Source organism: Polypterus senegalus, chromosome 4 (assembly GCF_016835505.1).
Source record: "Polypterus senegalus isolate Bchr_013 chromosome 4, ASM1683550v1, whole genome shotgun sequence".
Lineage (NCBI taxonomy): Eukaryota > Metazoa > Chordata > Cladistia > Polypteriformes > Polypteridae > Polypterus > Polypterus senegalus.
Window position 1 is genome coordinate 227,120,140 of NC_053157.1, and position 21,013 is coordinate 227,141,152.

At 39.9% G+C, this 21,013-nt stretch overlaps 1 protein-coding gene across 1 annotated transcript in view; it reads left to right on the forward strand.

Moving 5' to 3' along the window:
- Positions 1-1,431: 1,431 nt before the first annotated feature.
- Positions 1,432-21,013, forward strand: part of LOC120528675 (CD209 antigen-like protein C) — a 33,766-nt gene continuing 14,184 nt past the window's right edge. Inside the window, exons 1-3 of the mRNA XM_039752837.1 lie at positions 1,432-1,534; positions 9,116-9,223; positions 9,872-10,075. Coding sequence (XP_039608771.1) covers positions 1,432-1,534; positions 9,116-9,223; positions 9,872-10,075 — 415 coding nt within the window. The remainder of the gene's footprint in view (positions 1,535-9,115; positions 9,224-9,871; positions 10,076-21,013) is intronic.

Genomic DNA, 21,013 nt, shown 5'->3' on the forward strand with positions numbered 1-21,013 from the left:
TAGAGGACATGGGGCCATTGGGTCACCCTCATGAAGTCTTTCTGGTTGTTTGGTCAGAGACATTTACACCAGTGCCCTGCTGGAGGTCATTTTGTAGGGCTCTGGCAGTGCTCATCCTGTTCCTCCTTGCACAAAGGAGCAGATACTGGTCCTGCTGATGGGTTATGGACCTTCTATGGCCCTCTCCAGCTCTCCTGGAGTAACTGCTTGTCTCCTAGAATCTCCTCCATGCCCTTGAGACTGTGCAGGAAGACACAGCAAACCTTCTGGCAATGACACGTATTGATGTGCCATCCTGGAGAAGTTGGACTACCTGTGCAACCTCTGTAGGGTCCAAGTATCACCTCATGCTACCAGTAGTGACACTGACTGTAGCCATTGTGAACGATAGGGGGCGCTCTCGCTCCCTTGAACCCCTGTCCACGACTCCAGACACCAGGTAAAAGTCCTCAAGTTGACTTTATTTTCTTGCCACAGTGCACAAAGCACACTCTCCTCCACAATACTCATAAAACTCACAATAATAAACAAATAAACCAATCCTCCACTCCCAGACGCGTTGCCCTCCTACCACCCAGCTCAGCTCGTTGTCTGGGAGTTCCCATAGTCCTTTAATAATCCCTGACCCGGAAGTGTTTCTGCCCAATAGTCCACAAGTCCTTTTCCCTTCCGGGTCAGGGTAAATCGTCCCTTTCGTCAACCCGGAAGTCCGTCGCTCTTCCTGTGATGAACCTCCGGGTCACAGGGCACGAAGAAGCCCTCGGTCCTCCCTGCAGCTCCCTCCTGTGGCCCCCACGGCATCCAGCAGGGCTTTGCATAAAAACTCCAATGTCCATGATGCCCTGCTGGTCTTCTGGGGACCTCCTCGCTGCAAGGAGGGCTCCACCTGGCGGCTTGGGGGTATTGGCCGGGATAAATGGCCAGCCATCCATTACACCATATGCAAAACTAGTGAAGAAACAGTCAGAAAAGTTGAGGAGGGAAAAATGTCAGTAGCCTCCACCTGTTAAACCATTCCTGTTTTGGGGTCATCTCATTGTTGCCCCTCTAGTGCATCTGTTGTTAATTTCATTAACACCAGAGCAGCTGAAACTGATTAACAACCCCCTCTGCTACTTAACTGACCAGATTAATATCCCATAAGTTTCATTGACTTTATGCTATACTCTGATTAAAAAGTGTTCCTTTAATTCTTTTGAGCAGTGTATAAATGTATTCTTTTCTTTTTTATGGACTGATGCTTCTTTATTCAGTTTAAATTGTTTCATACTTTTTTGAATTTAGTTATATATATTCTAGCTTTTACAGGATGTTCCCATAAAGTAACATTAAACTGGTCCTTGTGGTTATTGCTAAATATTTCCTGTCCTTTACACTTAAGCAATACTCCCTTCATATAGTAACTCACTCTTTTTTAGACTGCATCAAGCAATGGAGACTGAAAACACTTACAGTTCACTGAGAAAGCCAACAGAAGACATCTACACAACCGCAGTGCAACTCCAGGACAGAGGAGCATCTGGAGGGCCAATAGGTAAGAGTTCTGAAACTTGTTTAGCCTGTAAAAAGGGAATTTGTAGGGGGCAAGAGTAAATAATGTTCAGGGTATTGCTCCCAAAAAAACCCCTTGTGTGGAAAAAATGGAAGAAACCTTGGGAAAGGCAGTTCAAAGAAAGAGACCACTTTCCAGGTAGGTTGGGTGTGCAGTGGGTGTCAAAAGGAAGGGGGTCAATACAATACAATACACATAACAGAACAAATCCTCAATACAATATAATAATAAAAATTTTAGAAGTATGGAGCAGAATTTAACAGTAGATGATATCACATAATATGATTTGGATTTGGGGTGAGAAAGAAGGCAGTGTGCAGTCCAGCTGAGAGGAGAGGTCCCTATCTGCTATTATTTACCCAGTGGCAGTAAAGGCAGAAGATGGATGGCAGGATTCAAGTAATGGTGCAGAGGGAAATGAGCAAAGCTGCTGTTTGTGTGCAGTGCTTGGGGCAAAAGTGGCCATGGCAAGTTTGTAGGAGTTTGACCTGAACACCTAGGATGGGCTGAACTGTGTGTGACACTCTGGATCAGTATTGATGGCTTCAAAGGGACTCAATGTTTCTTTCAATTTATTTTTACCAGGATGAATCCTTCTGATCTTTATAAAGGTATTTATTTTATGTGACTCTTGTGCTTTTAATGAAATAGTGTTAACTTTTATTTATTTATCCATGACACTGATTTTTCCGCTGCACTGTGGGCACTTTAATTCTTTATTGTATAAAAACTTTTTTCACTTTAAATCTTGTCTATTTCCTCACTTGCTACTGGTCCATCCTTGGTCAACAAACTACTAGATGTTCCACCAAAGGATAATGTCAGGGCATGGGGCATCACACAGGGCTACAGTTAACTGCCTCATTAATATTGCAACACTAAATAGAGAGAGTGACACTCAATGATAATAGCCCTCACAATAGCATGAATTGGACTGCCTTCTTTCATCATAATGATCACAACTGTCACTTGAACTAAGGCTGTGCTTCATAGCGAATGTCTGCAGCTCTATTGTGCTCTTTGTTTGGCTGACATGCAATGTACAGCCACAGAGTTGTCACAAAACATCCAGTGCTGTCCGGCATTGAGATGAACCCAAGCGACTCTGTATGGCTACAAACAGTAACATTTTAGATGGCATGTAAAACAGAAATAAGAAAAGTACAGTATATAAGGAATATTTATAAATCCCATTTTTCTTGCAATGCAATGTTTGATAATATTGTAGGGACCTTGTAGTTGGTTTGGAAGATGAAGCAACAGGACAAAGAAATATCTGCAGGAAGCAGGTCAGGTCAGGTTGGAGAGCATGCACGCACCACATGTCGAAACAGCTTGGGATCCTGGTTGGCAAAACCCCAGGCAGACACATGGTCCAGTCCTACCCTCCAGAAATGACCAGCTATCTGCCACAGCCAGGTGTTACATTGGCAATCCCTTGGCCTGATCTAGCCACTCGGGTCCTCAACAATGAGGATCCTGCAAGCCGTATAACCTTTGGTGAATCAAACTACATGGCCGTAGTACTGTAAGTGATGCTCCCTTACAATGTAGGTAATTTGCCTCCTTCGTGACTCCATGAGCAACCACTCATTCGACACAAAGTCAAACCAGCGGTACCCAAGGATTATCAGAACAGACACAGTATAAAAGGAGACCAGTCTTTGTCTCAGGTCACTGGATAGCATCCATGTCTCCCAACCATATACCAAGACAGGAAGCACCAGGACACTAAAGACTTGGACATTCATTATCATGGTTTGAGGTCCATATTTTTAAAACTATACCACAATGCCTTCCAATGCTGCCCATTTCCATCTCTAAACTCGTCTTTGAGGTGCCTGTCATGGATGGCATGGACAACAGAAATAAGTCGTTGACTTACAGAAACTTGACTAAATATTTTGTGGTTTTGAGTGTGCCAGACCTAGACCACCATTTAAAGCTTTGCTTAAGGAAGCAAATATGCTATAACTGGCCCTGCAAGCTTTAATCAATCTTTTATTATTACGAATTTCACTTCAAGCAAAGCACCAATCAAAGAACTATGAAGGAAACCACACAAAAATTCCAGTGGCTTCCCTTGAAGCGTTTGTGACCCTAAACCTTTACCACAGCACCCATCCTCAAGCATACAGTGTGACAGTACGCCAGACACCAGAAAGTATCTATCTATCTATCTATCTATCTATCTATCTATCTATCTATCTATCTATCTATCTATCTATCTATCTATCTAGATAAAAGTCCAAATAGTTGACTTTTTATTAATACAACGTGCACAAAGCACCCTTCTTTCCACAGTACTCATTCAATAATACAATACACTACAATAATACAATCCTGCACTCCCAGACGTGTTGCCACCCTTCCACCCAGCTCAGCTCAACGTCTGGGCTTTCCCACAATCCTTTTATAGTCCTTGACCCGGAAGTGTTCCAATCCCCAGTCCATGTGATCTCTTATCATTTCCGGGTCAGAAAAAAAGTCCTTTTCTTCACCCCGGAAGCACGTCATTGCCCTTGTCCATGGGGATTGAAAGCTTGAGACTATTAGTCCTTCAGAAAAGTTTATAGCCTCATTAGATACTGGAAAACCATCCATACTACTGAATAAAATGAAGCCTTCACAAAATATCACACCACTTCAGAACCAGAGCTTCAAAGCACATTTGTTCCTAAAGCTTATCACACTTAGAAGGAGAATTAGATAATGTTCAGGAATCTCTTCATTCTGGTCATTCTGGTCTCACTAAATCACAAGAACTTTAAATTCAGACATTAACACTAGAATTACCAGAGAATACGAAAAAACTCGGAATTCTGACCCACCTTAAATAGCTCTTAAATCCCTTCACACCTCTCCGCCAGTGTCCTTTGTTCTCTAAACGTGTCAGATGGGGTTGTATGGATTGATTCTGAACGCGACTGAGAGAATAAAAAGTGAATTTAAAAAAAAAAAACAAAGCTAACCTTTACAAGGATCATAAATTGCACCGGCTGTTACAGACTGAAATCAAATGTATGCTTTTATTCTAAAATAGTAAGACTAAAAGCAGTTTACTTCTCAAAACAGAGGGGTGCAGGGTCGAACTCACGACCTTTTGATTCCCAGGCGGGAACTGAGTCTATTGCGCCAAGGAGGCAGTTACATTAAACAGGTGTCAATGTCGCATGTTAAGGCGGCTTTTTGTTTCTGCAGTTATATTTTTGAATAAAAGAGCAGTTATTGTGTTATATTTGTACCTTTTGTGAAAATGCTTCTTTGATATTTGGACTTCAGGCTTCATTATATAGTTTATGTTTACATTTTGTCATCTACTACTAGAATATAACAAACGTTTCTGTTTTAACAATGTGTTTACACAGATTACTGTAGAAGTGGAAAAGACATGAAATGCGTGTGTTCCAAATAACGATCTATTATTTGCACTCTAAAACTCCACTTCACTCCCAGATACTCAATCAAGGCATGAGCTGAGAGAAGTTCGCGCACGTTCTAAATTGGTGGGGGGATGGAATAGCCGACTGCTCCTAGCTTCTCTTTATCAGCACATTTAAAGGACAAAGGACGCTGGCGGAGAGGTGTGAAGGGATTTAAGAAGCAATTTAAGGTGGGATGGAATTACAAGTTTTTTCGTAGGCTCTGGTAATTCTAGTGTTAAAGCTTATGTTTTAGCCTTTAGAAATATTTTACTCTACTAAAGAAGCACCGTACAAGCGTAGAATTTCTGAGTACTACATTGTGATTACATCTTGCCTGAAGAAGGGGCCTTAGTTGCCTTGAAAGCTTAAATATTGTAGTCTTTTTACTTAGCCAATAAAAGGACTCATTTCGCTTGACTTTACATTACGTCTATACTGGCTAACACAGTAGAACACCTTAGTATTTCCTTAAGAAATTTGCTTGCCTTTGTGGATTTCCAAAGGTTATAGAAAGAAATCATGGATTTCTGTTTGTTTCTTGCTTCTGGGGATATTTCTGGGATAGATTTTGTATACCCTGAAATTGATCTTTTGGTAACCATCCTGAAATTAACAAGTGGATGGGCAAATCAGAACTTTGCGAACAACTCAAGTAAATGATATGAAAATGGGGCTTTAATCATGTTGTATTTAATTCTTATCTTCATTTTATTTAGTGTGCTGAATTACACTTGTAGAACATATGTGGGCTGAAATAGGCACAAAAAAGCAATACAATTCAGATAGTGCCCCTCCACTTTTTGGTTACAATCTCAGTGAGTCAACAAGCAAGGAGGTACAGATATTTTTGTGCATCATTTTGATTCAGTTTTGGCTCAATCAGGTACATGTTGTATGACATTCTATTGCATGAATAATGAAAAAGCAAATTACTTCATTTGTTAGCCATCATTTGAGGTGAGATTCATCAAATTTCAGTTTAACTCAGTCACTTCAGTTTATTCTCTTTCAATGAATTTCCCATTCATATGCTCACTACACTATGAAAAATTCTAAATATTGTATAAAGCAAAGAAATGCATTAAACATAATTCTTAAAAATCTACAGAGACACATGATATGAAAATGCAAAAATCTCTATATATAAACTGCACAATACTTGTTTCTTTGTTTTTCAAGCCACAGATTTGAAATTTACTACATGGGTACTTCACCATCTAATATACAACTCTCAGTCCTGGCTCTGGGGTTTGCGGCAATGCGGCTTAGGTGAAGTGAGTGGAAAGCAATAATACAGTGGGATATATCAACAAGGACATGACATCCCTGAAGATGGGATTTTGATGTGATAATGAGAAATATGCACTTGTTTTTCAACATAGAAATCAGGATTCTGCCTATTACATTAAAATAATTCTTTACTCAAGCATTTCCCTATTTTTGTCACATCTCCAATACACCTCTGGTGTAGCTATGTGGTTTCTTGAGATATTTTTCATAATCTGGCATGACAAGCATAATCTCAAGCATAAACCTGACTCCATTTCTCAATCATATGTGAAGCTGTACCTTTTTTCCCCTCTTTAAATTTGTAAAAGGAATTTGAAAAAATACTAGGGCATGGCTGGTAAACACAGCTATATCTATATAAGCAGATTCAAATTAGTGATGCCTGCATCACTCAAATCCGACCCAGAATATAGATAGATAGATAGATAGATAGATAGATAGATAGATAGATAGATAGATAGATAGATAGATAGATAGATAGATATCTTATTAATCCCAAGGGAAAATTCACATACTCCAGCAGCAGCATACTGATAAAAAACAATATTAAATTAAAGAGTGATGAAAATGCAGGTATAACAGACAATAACTTTGTATAATTTTAACGTTTACCCCCATCCCCGGGTTGGAATTGAAGAGTCGTATAGTGTGGGGGAGGAACGATCTCCTCAGTCTGCCAGTGGAGCAGGATGGTGACAGCAGTCTGTCGCTGACGCTGCTCCTCTGCCTGGAGATGATCCTGTTCAGTGGATGCAGTGGATTCTTCATGACTGACAGGAGTCTGCTCAGCACCCATCGCTCTGCCACAGATGTCAAACTGTCCATCTCCGCGCCTACAATAGAGCCTGCCTTCCTTACCAGTTGTCCAGGCTTGAGGCATCCCTCTTCTTTATGCTGCCTCCCCAGCACACCACCGCGTAGAAGAGGGCGCTCGCCACAACCGTCTGATAGAACATCCGCAGCATCTTATTGCAGCATCTAATGCACCATTTGATTCTGGCTGGATCGATATCAAATTTCTTTTTCATGTTTTGAATAGATTGTCAGTAAATGTATAAAAAGAATTGTCCCATTTCTACCGAAACAAGTCCAGGATTTTTCTTAACTTATACATTTGTTATGCTAAATGTCTCAAGATGCAACAGCATTCCAGTGTGCGTCCCTAGTTGCAAAATATTACTCCCTTCTATGCCATGGCATCTCATAAAATTTAATATCTATACAGAAATTATCTTAAAAAGAACAGAGTGTAGGTGAAACACTAGTAAACTGCCACAACTTGAACAGTATGTGTAGGAGATCTGGGCCTGCCCTTGACAGTATCTGGTTCAGGGCAGAAACTAATAAAACAACACCCTGACCCAAGCAGGCCACCTCAGACACATCAATTAACTCAAGAAGTATGTCTTTGGGATTTGGGAGGAAACCTGAACATCAAAGAAAACTCACAGGGATAGAAAGAGAGCAAGACCATCACAGGGCTAGGTAATGAACTTAGGTCTCTGTAGCTACCTAACCTATGCAAAGCACAACACCACCAAACTGCTCAAACTGAATTAAATTCTATAAAGAAAAAGAAAAGAACTTTACATGTACCAAAATGAAATTTGAACTGATAAGTAAACTTTAATAATTATTATTGCAAAAAAATAAAAAGCCATTCAATTACTTTACTAATGGATTGATGTATGTACATAGTGCTGTTTCTTTTTATCTGCTGTCAATGGTTTAAGAGTTAAAATGTGTATATTTAATGCTCACGGTGAATGTTATAACAGTGTTCCTCATTATTCATTCTCTGCATATTTGGCCACTAGATGAACCAGCTCTGAGAGTGTGTGTGTGTGTATGGGTGTGTTAGTGTGTGTGTGTCTGGACAGTTGATGGAACAGCAATCTTAGCTTCAGGCGATGCCACGTTGCATGACATCTAGTAGTGAGGTCTGCTGCAGTTGCTGATCTCGTTGCTAGACTATGTCAATTTAAATGTCTGAAAACTGCTGCCCAGGTCACATTTATTGACTGCCTCCCGACATTCTAGTTTAGTTATGCTCGATCGATTATCTGACAGCCAACAATGTGCTCCTGCCTGATGAGGCCAGTGCTGTATGAAGAGGTAACAGTTATGATGAGTTCTCTTGAACTACTACACAATTCTACAGTTACTACTACCACTATTACTGACACTAGTACTACCAATACCACGTTCACTACTTCTGCCAGTACTTTTACCACTGAAAATATTACAGCAACTACTACCAATGTAATAATTATACTATAACCGCAATCAACATTTGTGATGCTACTATTACTAATATTACTATTACTACCACTACTACTACTGCTGCCATCACCACTACTACTACTGTACTACTGGTGCTACTCCTTCCATTCCTGCTATTCGCACTACTACCACTACTACTGATACTACCACTATAACTATCACCTCAAAAACTATTACCAACACACCAATTACCAATGTGGCGACCACTACCACAAGTAACAAAATTTCAACAACTGCTGTTATATTTACTAATAATAGTATTGATGCCACCCCCACTACTATTACTACCACTATGACTATTACTACTACTACTAAACTTCCACTTCCACTGTCACTACACTACTACAATTACCACCAATACTGAGCAGCTCCCTTTACTCAATAAACCATGTGACTGCCAGACCATTAATGTTGGAACAGCAATGAATCCCTACAGCATTTTAAGCTAAGAATGAGCAACAGACACTGGTCCAGCAAGGTGAGATCTTTGAGATAAAATGTCCTGATGCCACTCCACTAAGTACAATCTCTTACTGGCATCTGTTTTTTTATGTTCATCTTTCAGGAGCACCAACGCCTAATTCAAGCAGAAGAAGGAAAGCCTGCCTGCTGAAGATTCTGTTGTTCCTGTGTGGTTCACTACTGACCACCACCATCTTATTGGCTGTTTACTGTAAGCATCTTTAACTTTGACTTGACAGCACACATTTCAAATATGTGCGCATAGTGTAGTTTTCAAAAGTATAGGTTAAAAATGGCTCATGACAAGGACTGTCTACTTTTCACAAAGCTCAAAATCAGACTGAAACAGTGTACTAAATAGAGGCACTGAGGTAGCAGGGTCACTTAAGTGTCATACATGTCATGCTTTCATGACAATCAAGGTGATCTTGGAGATTTTGTTGTAGGTCCCAAAGTTCTTTTAGAGAAGGCTGGAATCATCCATGAGTATCAACTATCTTCTTGTACAGTACATGTCTGAAGGCTGTTTCCTGATTATGTATTGTTTTTTTTTTTTTTCTTTATTCAAAACAGCTTTTTAAAAACTAATACAAACCACATTATTTTCACAGTAGTTGAATCATTTGTGAGGATTTTACTTAGAAGTAATACCTTACACACTTTCGCAGACTATAACAAATTTGTCTTATCTGCTCTGTCATCAATCATTCTTTACTTTTATAGCATCTTTAAGAGCATGCACCATTACAAAGTATCTTACAAAGTGAAATGAGTCAATATATTGTCTGTTCAATGTTTTTAAATGGTAGCTCAGATGATAAGAGGGCATGATGAGTTTGCACTGTCTCATTTCTCTCAGATTCCACTGCCAGCATCCCGTCAGAGAACCACAAGGCTCTGCACATGAACCTTACCTGCCATCAGTCTTGTTTTTCCAACCTGAATTCAAATCTCACCAGCCTGCAGTCCAAATGTTCAGCACTAGAACATGTGAATGCTGAGCTTTCTGCAGTAATTGAAAAGCTGAACAAACGATGTCCAATAACAATTCTATCTTCTCAAAGTAGGTGAATTCCAGTTCCTTATCTCTATGTAGTCAAGAAATTACCTATGGTCCATATTTATATCTAATTATAAACAGCAGTTTCTTAATAGATACTTGAGTAGCAGTCACCTGAAATGTCACTTCTCAAGATGGCTTGGAGCAGGGGTAATTATCTACAGTCCTGGGGCCTCATGTATAAACGGTGCGTATGCACAGAAAAGTTGCGTAAGAACTTTTCCACGTTCAAATCGCGATGTTTAAAACTTACACTTGGCGTAAAGCCACGCACTATTCCACGGTACCTCATACCTTGTCATACGCAAGTTCTACGCTCGGTTTTGCAGACTGGCGGCACCCAGCATCAAAGCAGTGCTACTATTCCTGTGTGGTTACTCCTTATTTTCCTGATGCAGCTTTATAACTACACTGAAACTAACCGGATATTGTTTATTAGTGTAATGCATCTGATTGTAATTAACTTGTAACAATATAATGGTCCAGGGAATAGCCATAGTATTCCAAATACCATAACTGCTTTAGCATTGTTACTCTAACTGCACCTTATTCTTCTTTCAGGTGCTCCCATTAGGAGTTGCCACAGCGGATCATCTTTTTCCATATTACTCTCTCTGCACCACTCGGAGTTTTTATATCACTGTATATGAGTGTGAATCACAGCAGCAGCTGATCGGAAAGAGAATTATCGGTATACAGCTTCAAGCACACACTACCTCAGCCACAGCAAAACGTTTCAAAGCCTTTCCTGTACAGACCTCGCATTTCAGAAACAAGTTTCATCCCAAGAACTATAAACGCACTCAATCATTGCTCCTTGTAGAACTGTTTGCACTTATAAGTACAATTACATTTAACGTGCTACTTTTATTATGATGTGATTTGAGAAACTGGTTAATTAAACGTTTTTAAGATGACGTTTATGATGTTCTACTTTAATGACAAAATAAACTACATGATTAAAGTGGAAATGTCGAGATTGAAGTTGACATTTCGTGCTTTTTTCCCCACTGTGTGCCTTTTTTTTCCTCTGTACCCTAATAGGCTTTCATATGACACTCAGACGGTGGGCTACGACTCGCCTTTTCTTGGCGACTTTGATATCTGAGCTTTCAAGCTTCTCCAACACGCTATGTCACTCGATCAACTTCCTTTTGTTGATTATACCACGGTTTAATTAAACAAATGGTATGTTTTTCCTTTGCCTCCACTTGGTATTCTCTGACATTCTTATATTTTCCCCCGTGCTTTTCCCATTGTCTTTTCACAGAAGGCTGAGCTTAAGGGCGATTTATATTGATTTGCATATTCAAAGAGGCGTAATTCTTTTCACGCTGACCGGGATTTATGTAGCGGAAGAACGTGGAAGTTGGAGTACGCACAGATTCCTGCATCTGGATTTTTCTGTGTGCAAGCACATTTCGGCTTTTGTGCTTATGCCAAGTTATAGTGTGAATTCTATGCACGGTGTTATACATGAGGCCCATGGAGAGCAACTGTGGCTGCAAGTTTTCATTCTAACTCTTTTCTTAATTAGTGACCAATTTTTGTAGCTAATTAACTATTTCCCTATATTTTAACTGAATTTTCTTGAGATTCTGAGTGCTGAATTGATTCTTTTTCCTTAAACGGCACCTAAACATAAATTTGATGTGAAGTGAGCCAACAAATGAGCAACTAATTTGGAGCCTCAAATTCCACCCAACTTCACTTTATTCAGTTTCTTAAACTGAAGCCAGTTGTCGTTGCTAATTAAACCTATTATTTAATTCCATGGTGCTCATTCTGCCATGGCAGATATTTCCAAAATTGTTGATTTTCTTTTTTAAGAGCCCTGTCAAAATGTTTTGTGGACCTGAGCAGATCAACATTACTGAGGCCTTCACCTTTCTTTATTTTCAGTTATTGTGTGATGGATGCAGGTTGTTGTTTGTGTATTAGTTCATTTTGTGTCTTAATATTGTTTGGTTGCTAATTAAGAAAAAAATAAATAATAAAGTGACCTGAGTCTTAAGTTGTACATCAATTAAAATTAAGGGAAAGAGTTAATTAACAGCAAAATCTGCTCACTAATTAAGGAAAGGGTTAAAATGAAAACCTGCAGCCACAGTACCTCTCCAGGACTGGAGTTGGAGACCCCTGGCTTAGAGGGTCCAGACTTTACAACTTGTCCAGTGATATGGACAGCATGCACATAAAAGTGATATTTTAGGGACACTTTGCACTAGCTCAGCAGCTTCCTGGATGCAGCCATGAAAAATCGGCAAGTCAATCTCTGCCCACAGTTTCACATAGGAGCTAAAGCTAAAATTAAAAAAAATACACCTATTTAATAGGGAATTTGACAGCTACGTAGTTTGGAAACATTTGAAACGTATGTTCTGATTATCTTGAGTTTACATATCTTATTAAGGTTATACTGCGGTGGGCTGGCGCCCTGCCCAGGGTTTGTTCCTGCCTTGCTCCCTGTGTTGGCTGGGATTGGCTCTGGCAGACTCCCATGACACTGTAGTTAGGATATAGCAGGTTGGATAATGGATGGGTATAAGGTTATATCATACATTTTAATAGAAAATATAACGTGGAATTGCCAATCCGAAGCAATGTTGATCTATAACGATCTCAGTATCGTATATATATATATATATATATATATATATATATATATACTGCTCAAAAAAATGAAAGGAACACTTTTTAATTAGAATATAGCATCAAGTCAATGAAACTTCTGGGCTATTGATCTGGTCAGTTAAGTAACAGAGAGTGTTGTTAATCAGTTTCAGCTGCTTTGGTGTTAATGAAATTAACAATAGGTGCACTAGAGGGGCAACAATGAGACAACCCTCAAAACAGGAATGGTTTAACAGGTGGAGGCCACTGACATTTTTCCCTCTTCATCTGTTCTGACTGTTTTTTCACTAGTTTTGCATATGGCTACAGTCAGTGTCACTACTGGTAGCATGAGGAGATACCTGGACCCTACAGACGTTGCACAGGCAGTCCAACTTCTCCAGGATAGCACATCAATACGTGCAATTGCCAGAAGGTTTGCTGTGTCGCTCAGTACAATCTTAAGGGCATGGAGGAGATTCCAGGAGACAGGCAGTTACTCTAGTTGAGTTGGACAAAGCTATAGAAGGTCCATGATCCATCAGCAGGACCGGTACCTGCTACTTTGGGCAAGGAGGAACAAGATGAGCATTGCAAGAGCCCTACAGAATTACCTCCAGCAGGCCACTGGTGTGAATGTCTCTGACCAAACATTCAGAAACAGACTTCATGAGGGTGGCCTGAGGGCCCGACGTCATCTAGTGGGCCCTGTGCTAACTGTCTGTAACCGTGGGGCTTGATTGGCATTTGCCATAGAATATCAGAATTGACAGGTCCACCACTGGCGCCCTGTGTTTTTCACAGATTAAAGCAGGTTCAACCTGAGCACATGTGCCAGACATGAAAGGGTCTGGAAAAGCCATGGAGAATGTTATACTGCCTGTAACATCGTTCAGCATGACCGGTTTTGTGGTGGGTCAGTGATGGTCTGGGGAGGCATATCCATGGAGGGAGACACAGATCTCTACAGGCTAGACACCTTGGCTGCCATTAGGTATTGGAATGAAATCATGGGACCCATTGTCAGACCCTATGCTGGTGCAGTGGGTCCTGGGTTCCTCCTGGTACATGACAATGCCCGGCCTCATGTGGCGAGAGTATGCAGGCAGTTCCTGGAGGCTGAAGGAATTGATACCATTGACTGGCCCCCATGCTCGCCTGACCTAAATCCAATTGACACTGGGACATTGTTTTTGGTCCAGTCGACCCCGCCAGGTTGCACCTCAGACTGTCCAGGAGCTCAGTGATGCTCTGGTCCAGATCTGGGAGGAGATCCCCCAGGACACCATCTGTCGTCTCATTAGAAGTGACGTTGTCAGGCATGCATACAAGCATGTGGGGGCCATACAAACTACTGAGTACGATTTTGAGTTGCTGCAATGAAATTTCGGCAAAATAGACTCGCCTGCCGCATCATTTTTTCACTTTGATTTTCAGGGTGTCTTTGAATTCAGCCCTCTGTAGGTTGACAAGTTCCATTTCCATCAAACGATATGGCATCCTCTCATTCCTAACACATTACCCAGTATCATATCAGTAGAGATATCCAGCATGATTTTTTTCCCATTGAGATCTGATGTGTTCCTTTAATTTTTTGAGCAGTTTATATATATATATATATATATATATATATATATATATATATATATATATATATATATACACACACACACAACTGCTCACAAAAATTAAAGGAACGCTTTAAAGAAACACATTAGATACATCAGATCTCAATATGAAGTTGGATATCTATACAAATAACGACAGGGCAATGTCTTAGGAACAAAAGGATGCCAGGTCTTTTAATGGAAATAAAAGTTTTCTGCCTACAGAGGGCTCAATTGTGTAGACACCCTAAAATCAGAGTGAAATGAAGATGTGGCAGGCTAGTCCATTTTTTCAAAAACTTAATTTCTGCTACTCAAAATGCTTTTCAGTATCTTGTGTGGCCCCACGAGCTTGTATGCATGCTTGACAACGTCGGGCATGCTCCTAATGAGACGACGGATGGTGTCTTGTGGCATTTCCTCCCAGATCTGTATGAGGGCATCCCTGAGCTGTTGTACAGTCTGAGGAGCAACCTGGCGGCGCCTAATGGACCGAAACATAATGTCCCACAGATGTTCTATTGGGTTTAAGTCAGGGGATCGTGAAGGCCATTCAATTGTTTCAATTCCTTCATCCTCCAGATACTGCCTACATACTCTTGCCACATGAGGCCGGGCATTGTCGTGCATTAGGAGGAAACCAGGACCTACTGCACCAGCGTAGGGTCTGACAATGGGTTCAAGGATTTCATCTCGATACCTTATGGCAGTCAGAGCACCATTTCCTACGCAGTAGATGTCTGTGCGTCCCTCCATGGATATGCCTCCCCAGACCATCACTGACCCACCACCAAACCTGTCATGTTGAACGACGTTGCAGGCAGCATATCATTCTCCTTGTCTTCTCCAGACTCTTTCACGTCTATCACAGCTGCTCAGGGTGAACCTGCTCTCGTCTGTAAAAAGTACTCGTGCCTTGCCTGGTGTTCTTGAGCAAATGCCAGTCGAGGTCCACGGTGCTGGGCAGTGAGCACAGGGCCCACTACAGGACGTCAGGCCCTCGGGCCATCTTCATGAAGTCTGTTCTTGATTGTTTGGGTAGAGACATTCACACCAGTGGCCCTCTGGAGGTCATTCTGTAGGGCACGAGCAGTGCTCAGCCTGTTCCGCCTTGCACAAAGGAGCAGGTATTGGTCCTGCTGATGGGTTGAGGACCTTCTACGGCCCTGTCCAGCTCTCCGAGAATAACAGCCAGTCTCCTGAAATCTCCTCCATGTTCTGGAGATTGTGCTGGGAGCCACATTAAACCTTCTTGCTGCAGCACGTGTGGGTGTGCCATCCTGGAGAAGTTGGACAACCTTTGAAACTTCTGTAGGGTTAAGGAATCACCTCATACTGCCAGTAGAGATAATTACTCAAGCCAAAACTAGCACGAGTGGAAAACCAGCCAAAAAAGATCAAGAGGGAGAAACTTGAAATGACCTCCACATGTAAAACCAGTCCTGTTTTGAGGGTTTTCTAATTGTTGCCACTTTAGTGCACCTGTCAAGTCCATGAACACCAATACAGCTGAAAGTGATTAACAATGACCTCAGCTGCTTAACCAACCAGAAAATTATCAGACAGGTTTAATTGATTTCATGCCAGGCCCAATAAAATAAGTGTTCCTTTAATTTTTGTGAGCAGTTATATATATGTATATATATATATATATATATATATATATATATATATACACGAGGGGGAGTCAAGCTAAAATTAGAAAAAGGGATTTATTAGAAAATGGAACGAACCTTAACAGGACTAATATGGTCATTTCTCAATGGAGTCTCCACCCTTCTCAATGCACTTGCGCCACCAGCTTGGAAGGGCCTGGATGCCAATAGAATAAAAGGTTTTGTCTCGTCCTCACAACCACTCGTGCACTGCTTTCTTTACATCTGTTTTGAATTGACGACCACCCAGATATTTTTTCAGCAGTCCAAAAAGATAGAAATCACTGGAGGATGTGGTAATACGTCAAACTTCAGCTTGAGGAGACTGTATTTCTCTTAATACATACATTACATTTTACATTACATTACACTATACAGTACATTACATTTACATTATACAGTGCATTTTTTGTCAAAATAATAAACAAATAAGCATTTTTTAAAACAAAATAGTAAATAACATGATCTGTGGACATAAAATGAAACTGTATTTATTAGAATCTAAATCGATAATGCCAAAGTCAAATAAATTTAAAGAAACTGAAGTATAACAATGCTTTCCACACTAAGTAGCAGAATGTGATTATTAATAACAACTAATAATTTTGAACTTATTGTATTTTGAAATTGTATTTTGTGCAGGCAATTTGTCACTGTTGTCAAACTTTTCACTCCCATGTTAAACCTCTTTTTTTAAACACTTCAAATTTCTCTTTCATGGGTGCCAACTTGCCAAACATGGGGGCAGGTGACAAGAGTACAGTGTAAAATACAATACAACATAATACAACTTTACTCTATAACATAAACAAATCCAACTATAATTATAATAATAATAATATTCACACACACCCATCCCACCCGAGGTCCACCATTTTGTTGTGGCACAGGGGCTTGCAAATTTTTTATGATACTTAGAGAAATGCTAGCCAGAAATTTAAACTCCTAGAAGGCTGGTAAGGTTGAGGGGAAGGAGCCAGACTAAAGGAAGACCATACCCACTTTGTCAGAAATATTAAATATTCAATGAATAATGGTTATAAAAGTAAATGGAATTTGTACTGGCACAGTTGTCAGAACTATGCTCGTGAGTTAGGTAGAGCCCAATGTTTGAAAAATGAGCTACAATTATCTATGGCTATTGGTGGTGAAAGTAGCACCAGCCCAAGTATGGCCACTGCATTGCCCATTTCACAGAGTGGTGGATGAGACCACCACACCCAAACTGTTATAGCTGTTTTGATGACCCCAAATTCCCTTACCACCAATGCAGATAAGATTCACCAGCGAATGAAATGGACAAAATTGTTAACGAGTTCATCATATGTATACATTATACAACTAAAGAAATAAAATCAGACACAACACATTACAGGCACAAATTACCCATAGCCTGTACACAGAAGTACCCGAACCAAACAAATCACAGAACAAAGAATTTTAGATCATGGAAAAACTATGCTCACACATAACCTCATTCTACAAACAATACTTGAACAAATGCAACAGGAAGTTGCTGCTAACCTACAGAAACAAACAGGAAATACCAACAACAACACAATCACATGTGACGCAGAGGCAGATAACACATTGAACAATGCACAACACCACAACTAATGTTATCAATGAATCCACCAAGACACTAACCTTTAAGGATTACATGCTATTACACAAACTGACAGAGGACATTAAAAGAATGCTCATACAATACACGGGTCCACCACTGAGCACAAACAGTCACTAATAGGAAAAATAATTAATAAAAATATGCTTAAAACACCAACAGATGCATATACACCAAATTATTCTCTGTGGCCACCACCATCACCTACATTGGAATAAAAACATGAGATGGGCAAAACACCTCAATATCACGTCAAACCAGGAAACCTGCCTAGGAATACTGACTAGAAACACAGATTAATGATGTTAGAAGTTATTTAGACTGATTACAAAATAAAAAGAAGAACAACACATCAGGAAAACTGCAAAGAAACTTCATACTGAAAATAAAATAAAATTCGATCTGGTTTTTATATAAGTAACATATACATGTTTTTTTGTTTAAAGACCATCACAAAACATAATCATGAACAAGACTTTACACGATACCTTGGCAAGCTCTGTAAGCCATGCTTTTTCTTGGAAGGACAGGTGTGGGGCAGACTAACTGGCTGGATGAAGCCAACCTGTTGCTGTATCCAAACACTGCCATTTTTCACCTTTACGCCTGCTGCAGCTGCATTGTTCTAATGTGTAAGTGGATGTTTCTTGCGGGGAGGGCTTCTGTTCTCTTTCTCCAATGTAGAACCCTTGTCCTTATCTGAGATCACCTCTGCCTTAGCACGTCTTTATTTGAAAACAGCTGTGTCAGACCAGGGCTAGTGTGAACGCCACTGAGAGAATAAAACTGAATAAAAAAAAACGCTAACCTTTACAAGTACCATAAATTTACACCAGCTGTTACAGACTTAAATCAAATTTAGGTTTTTATTCTATAATAGTAACAATAAGAGGAGCTTACTATTCAAAACAGAGGCATCTGGGATCAAACCATGAATGTCTTGAGTATGAGTCAGCAGTTCTTACCGCTCAACCACCAAAGTAGTCATATTAAAGTCTTGTCAATGTCGCACCCCAACGCAAGTTCTTTTTCTGCAGTTATATTCTTGAATAAAAGTGCACTTGCTTTGTTATACTTGTACCTTTTATGAAAGCGTTTATTTGATATTTGGACTTTAGGCTTCACACATTATACACTTCATGTCTACATTTTGTCAATTATTACTAAAACCTGAAAAACGTTTCTGTTTTAACAATGTGTTTACATAGATTGTTGTAGAACACACATGAAATACATGTATTCCAAATAATAATATATTATTTACTCTCTACAGCTCCTGGCAACTGACACACCGGTAAACAGACTTGAGCTGAGAGAACTTTCTGCCCTTTTTGTGTTGGTGAGGGAATGGGATAGCAGGCTGCTTGCTAGCTTGTGTTTATCAACACATTTACAACACAAAAGACACTGATGGAGAGGTGGAAAAGGATTTAAGGTGGGCCAGGATTACAAGTTTTTTTGTCGGCTTTGGTAGTTCTAGTGTTAATGCTAGAAGTATCAAAAATAGAGCAAGTGATATGGAATTGCATGTAGCAGAGCATAATTATGATATAGAAATTTCTGAAACCTGGATAATTAACAAAGAAGTGTATAACATAGAGGGAAACATGTTTTTTAGGATGGACAAAACAGAAGAGGAGGTGGGGTTGCTGTTTATGTCAAAAAGAATTTAAATGCAAGTTCTCCTCACTTGAATGATGAGCCCCATCTTACTGAGGACATGTGGCTTCATCTGGAAAGCATTAACACTAGAATTACCATAGCTTACGAAAAAACTTGTAGATCCGTCCCACCTTAAATCACTTTGCATCTCTCCATCAGCGTCTTTTGTCCTGTAAATGTGTTGATAAACAGCAAGCAGCCTGCTATCACATCCCCCACCACCGCACAGTTTTCTCAGCTCAAGTCTGTTTACCTGCATGTCAGTTGCTTGGAGTTGTATAGAGTGAGAAGTCAAACAAAATCACACCTTTTATAAATACTATATCGTTATTTGGAACACATGCGTTTTATGTGTGTTCCGTGTCTACAATAATCTATGTACAGTAAACACATCGTTAAAACAGAAACATGTTTCTTGTTTTAGTAATAATTGACAAAATGTAGACATGAAGTGTATAATGTGTTAAGCTTGAATTCCAAATATCAAATAAACACTTTCACAAAAGGTACAAATATAACAGAACAAGTGTGCTTCTACTCAAGAATATAACTGCAGAAAAAAAACCCTCGTTAGGGTGCGACATTGACACACATTTACTACGACTGCTTTGGTGGTGTAACGGCATCAACTGTTGACTAGTAATCAAAGCTTCATGGGTTTGATCCCAGACAAGTCCGTTTTGAGAAATGAGCTGCTCTTATTCTTACTATTTTAGAATAAAAACATACGTTTCATTTCAGTCTGTAACAGCCTGTGTAAATGTATACTTGTAAAGGTTAGCTTTGTTTTGTTTTTTTTTTATTCAGTTTTATTCTCTCAGTCGCGTTCACGATTCTATCCCCCCTCCCCATCTGACACTGCTGTTTTCATATAAATATGCGCTATAGCTCTACAGTCTACTTGTGAATTTACGCTGTAGGAAGTAAGTAAATAAACCAAGGTAAATAAGTAAATAACATCCGATCTGGCTCTTATATACAAAGTATAACGATGGCAGCTTTCACCTGCAGCTATAGACTCTTCAGTATGCAAGCGACTCTCCATGCTAGTGTTTAGATCTGGACGGTGTATGTGCCCCCAAAAAAAGTCTCTTTCTTTTTTTTTCTCCGTACTGCGTCAACATCGTGCACCAGAAGGTGTGAGCTTATTCAATGCAGCAGGATCAACACACATGCTCTGTGCAAGGCATGCACGGGGGCCATTGTGAAAAGAAGAGTGTTCATAGCTCATATTGCAGAGGAACTTCATCATTGCATCTTACTAGAAAAGGCAATGGGAAAAGAAAAGGAGAATGCAACTTCGACAAGCTTCTGTTCCAAGACAGCCGCTTCCCCAGGAAAGTAAACTGAGTCAGTGTCAGGTGCCTTTTCAATGTAATAGAAACCACAGCATAGAGAGAAGTGTGCGCATTGCAACAGGTACACACGTCGTAAATGTAGGAAAGATGGTTCTTGCAGCATGGAGAAAAAAAAGAAAGAGACAAATATATGGGACATTGGGTATAAATTTATGGTACTTGTAAAAGTTAGCTTTTTTCAGTTATATTCTCTCAATCACAATCACGCTCTAACAACCCGCCTCTCCTGATCTGACTCTAAGTAGCAGTGCCAGCATAAATTCACACCCGATCTGACGCTGTTCGTTTTCAAATAATATTGCATTGGTGCGATGATGTTTTCTGATTGGTACTATTCAGGTCATAAAATGATTTCTTCAAAATGTCACATACTGTATATTGTCTCTTTCTTTCAGGTGTGTAATAGAAACCACAGCATAGAG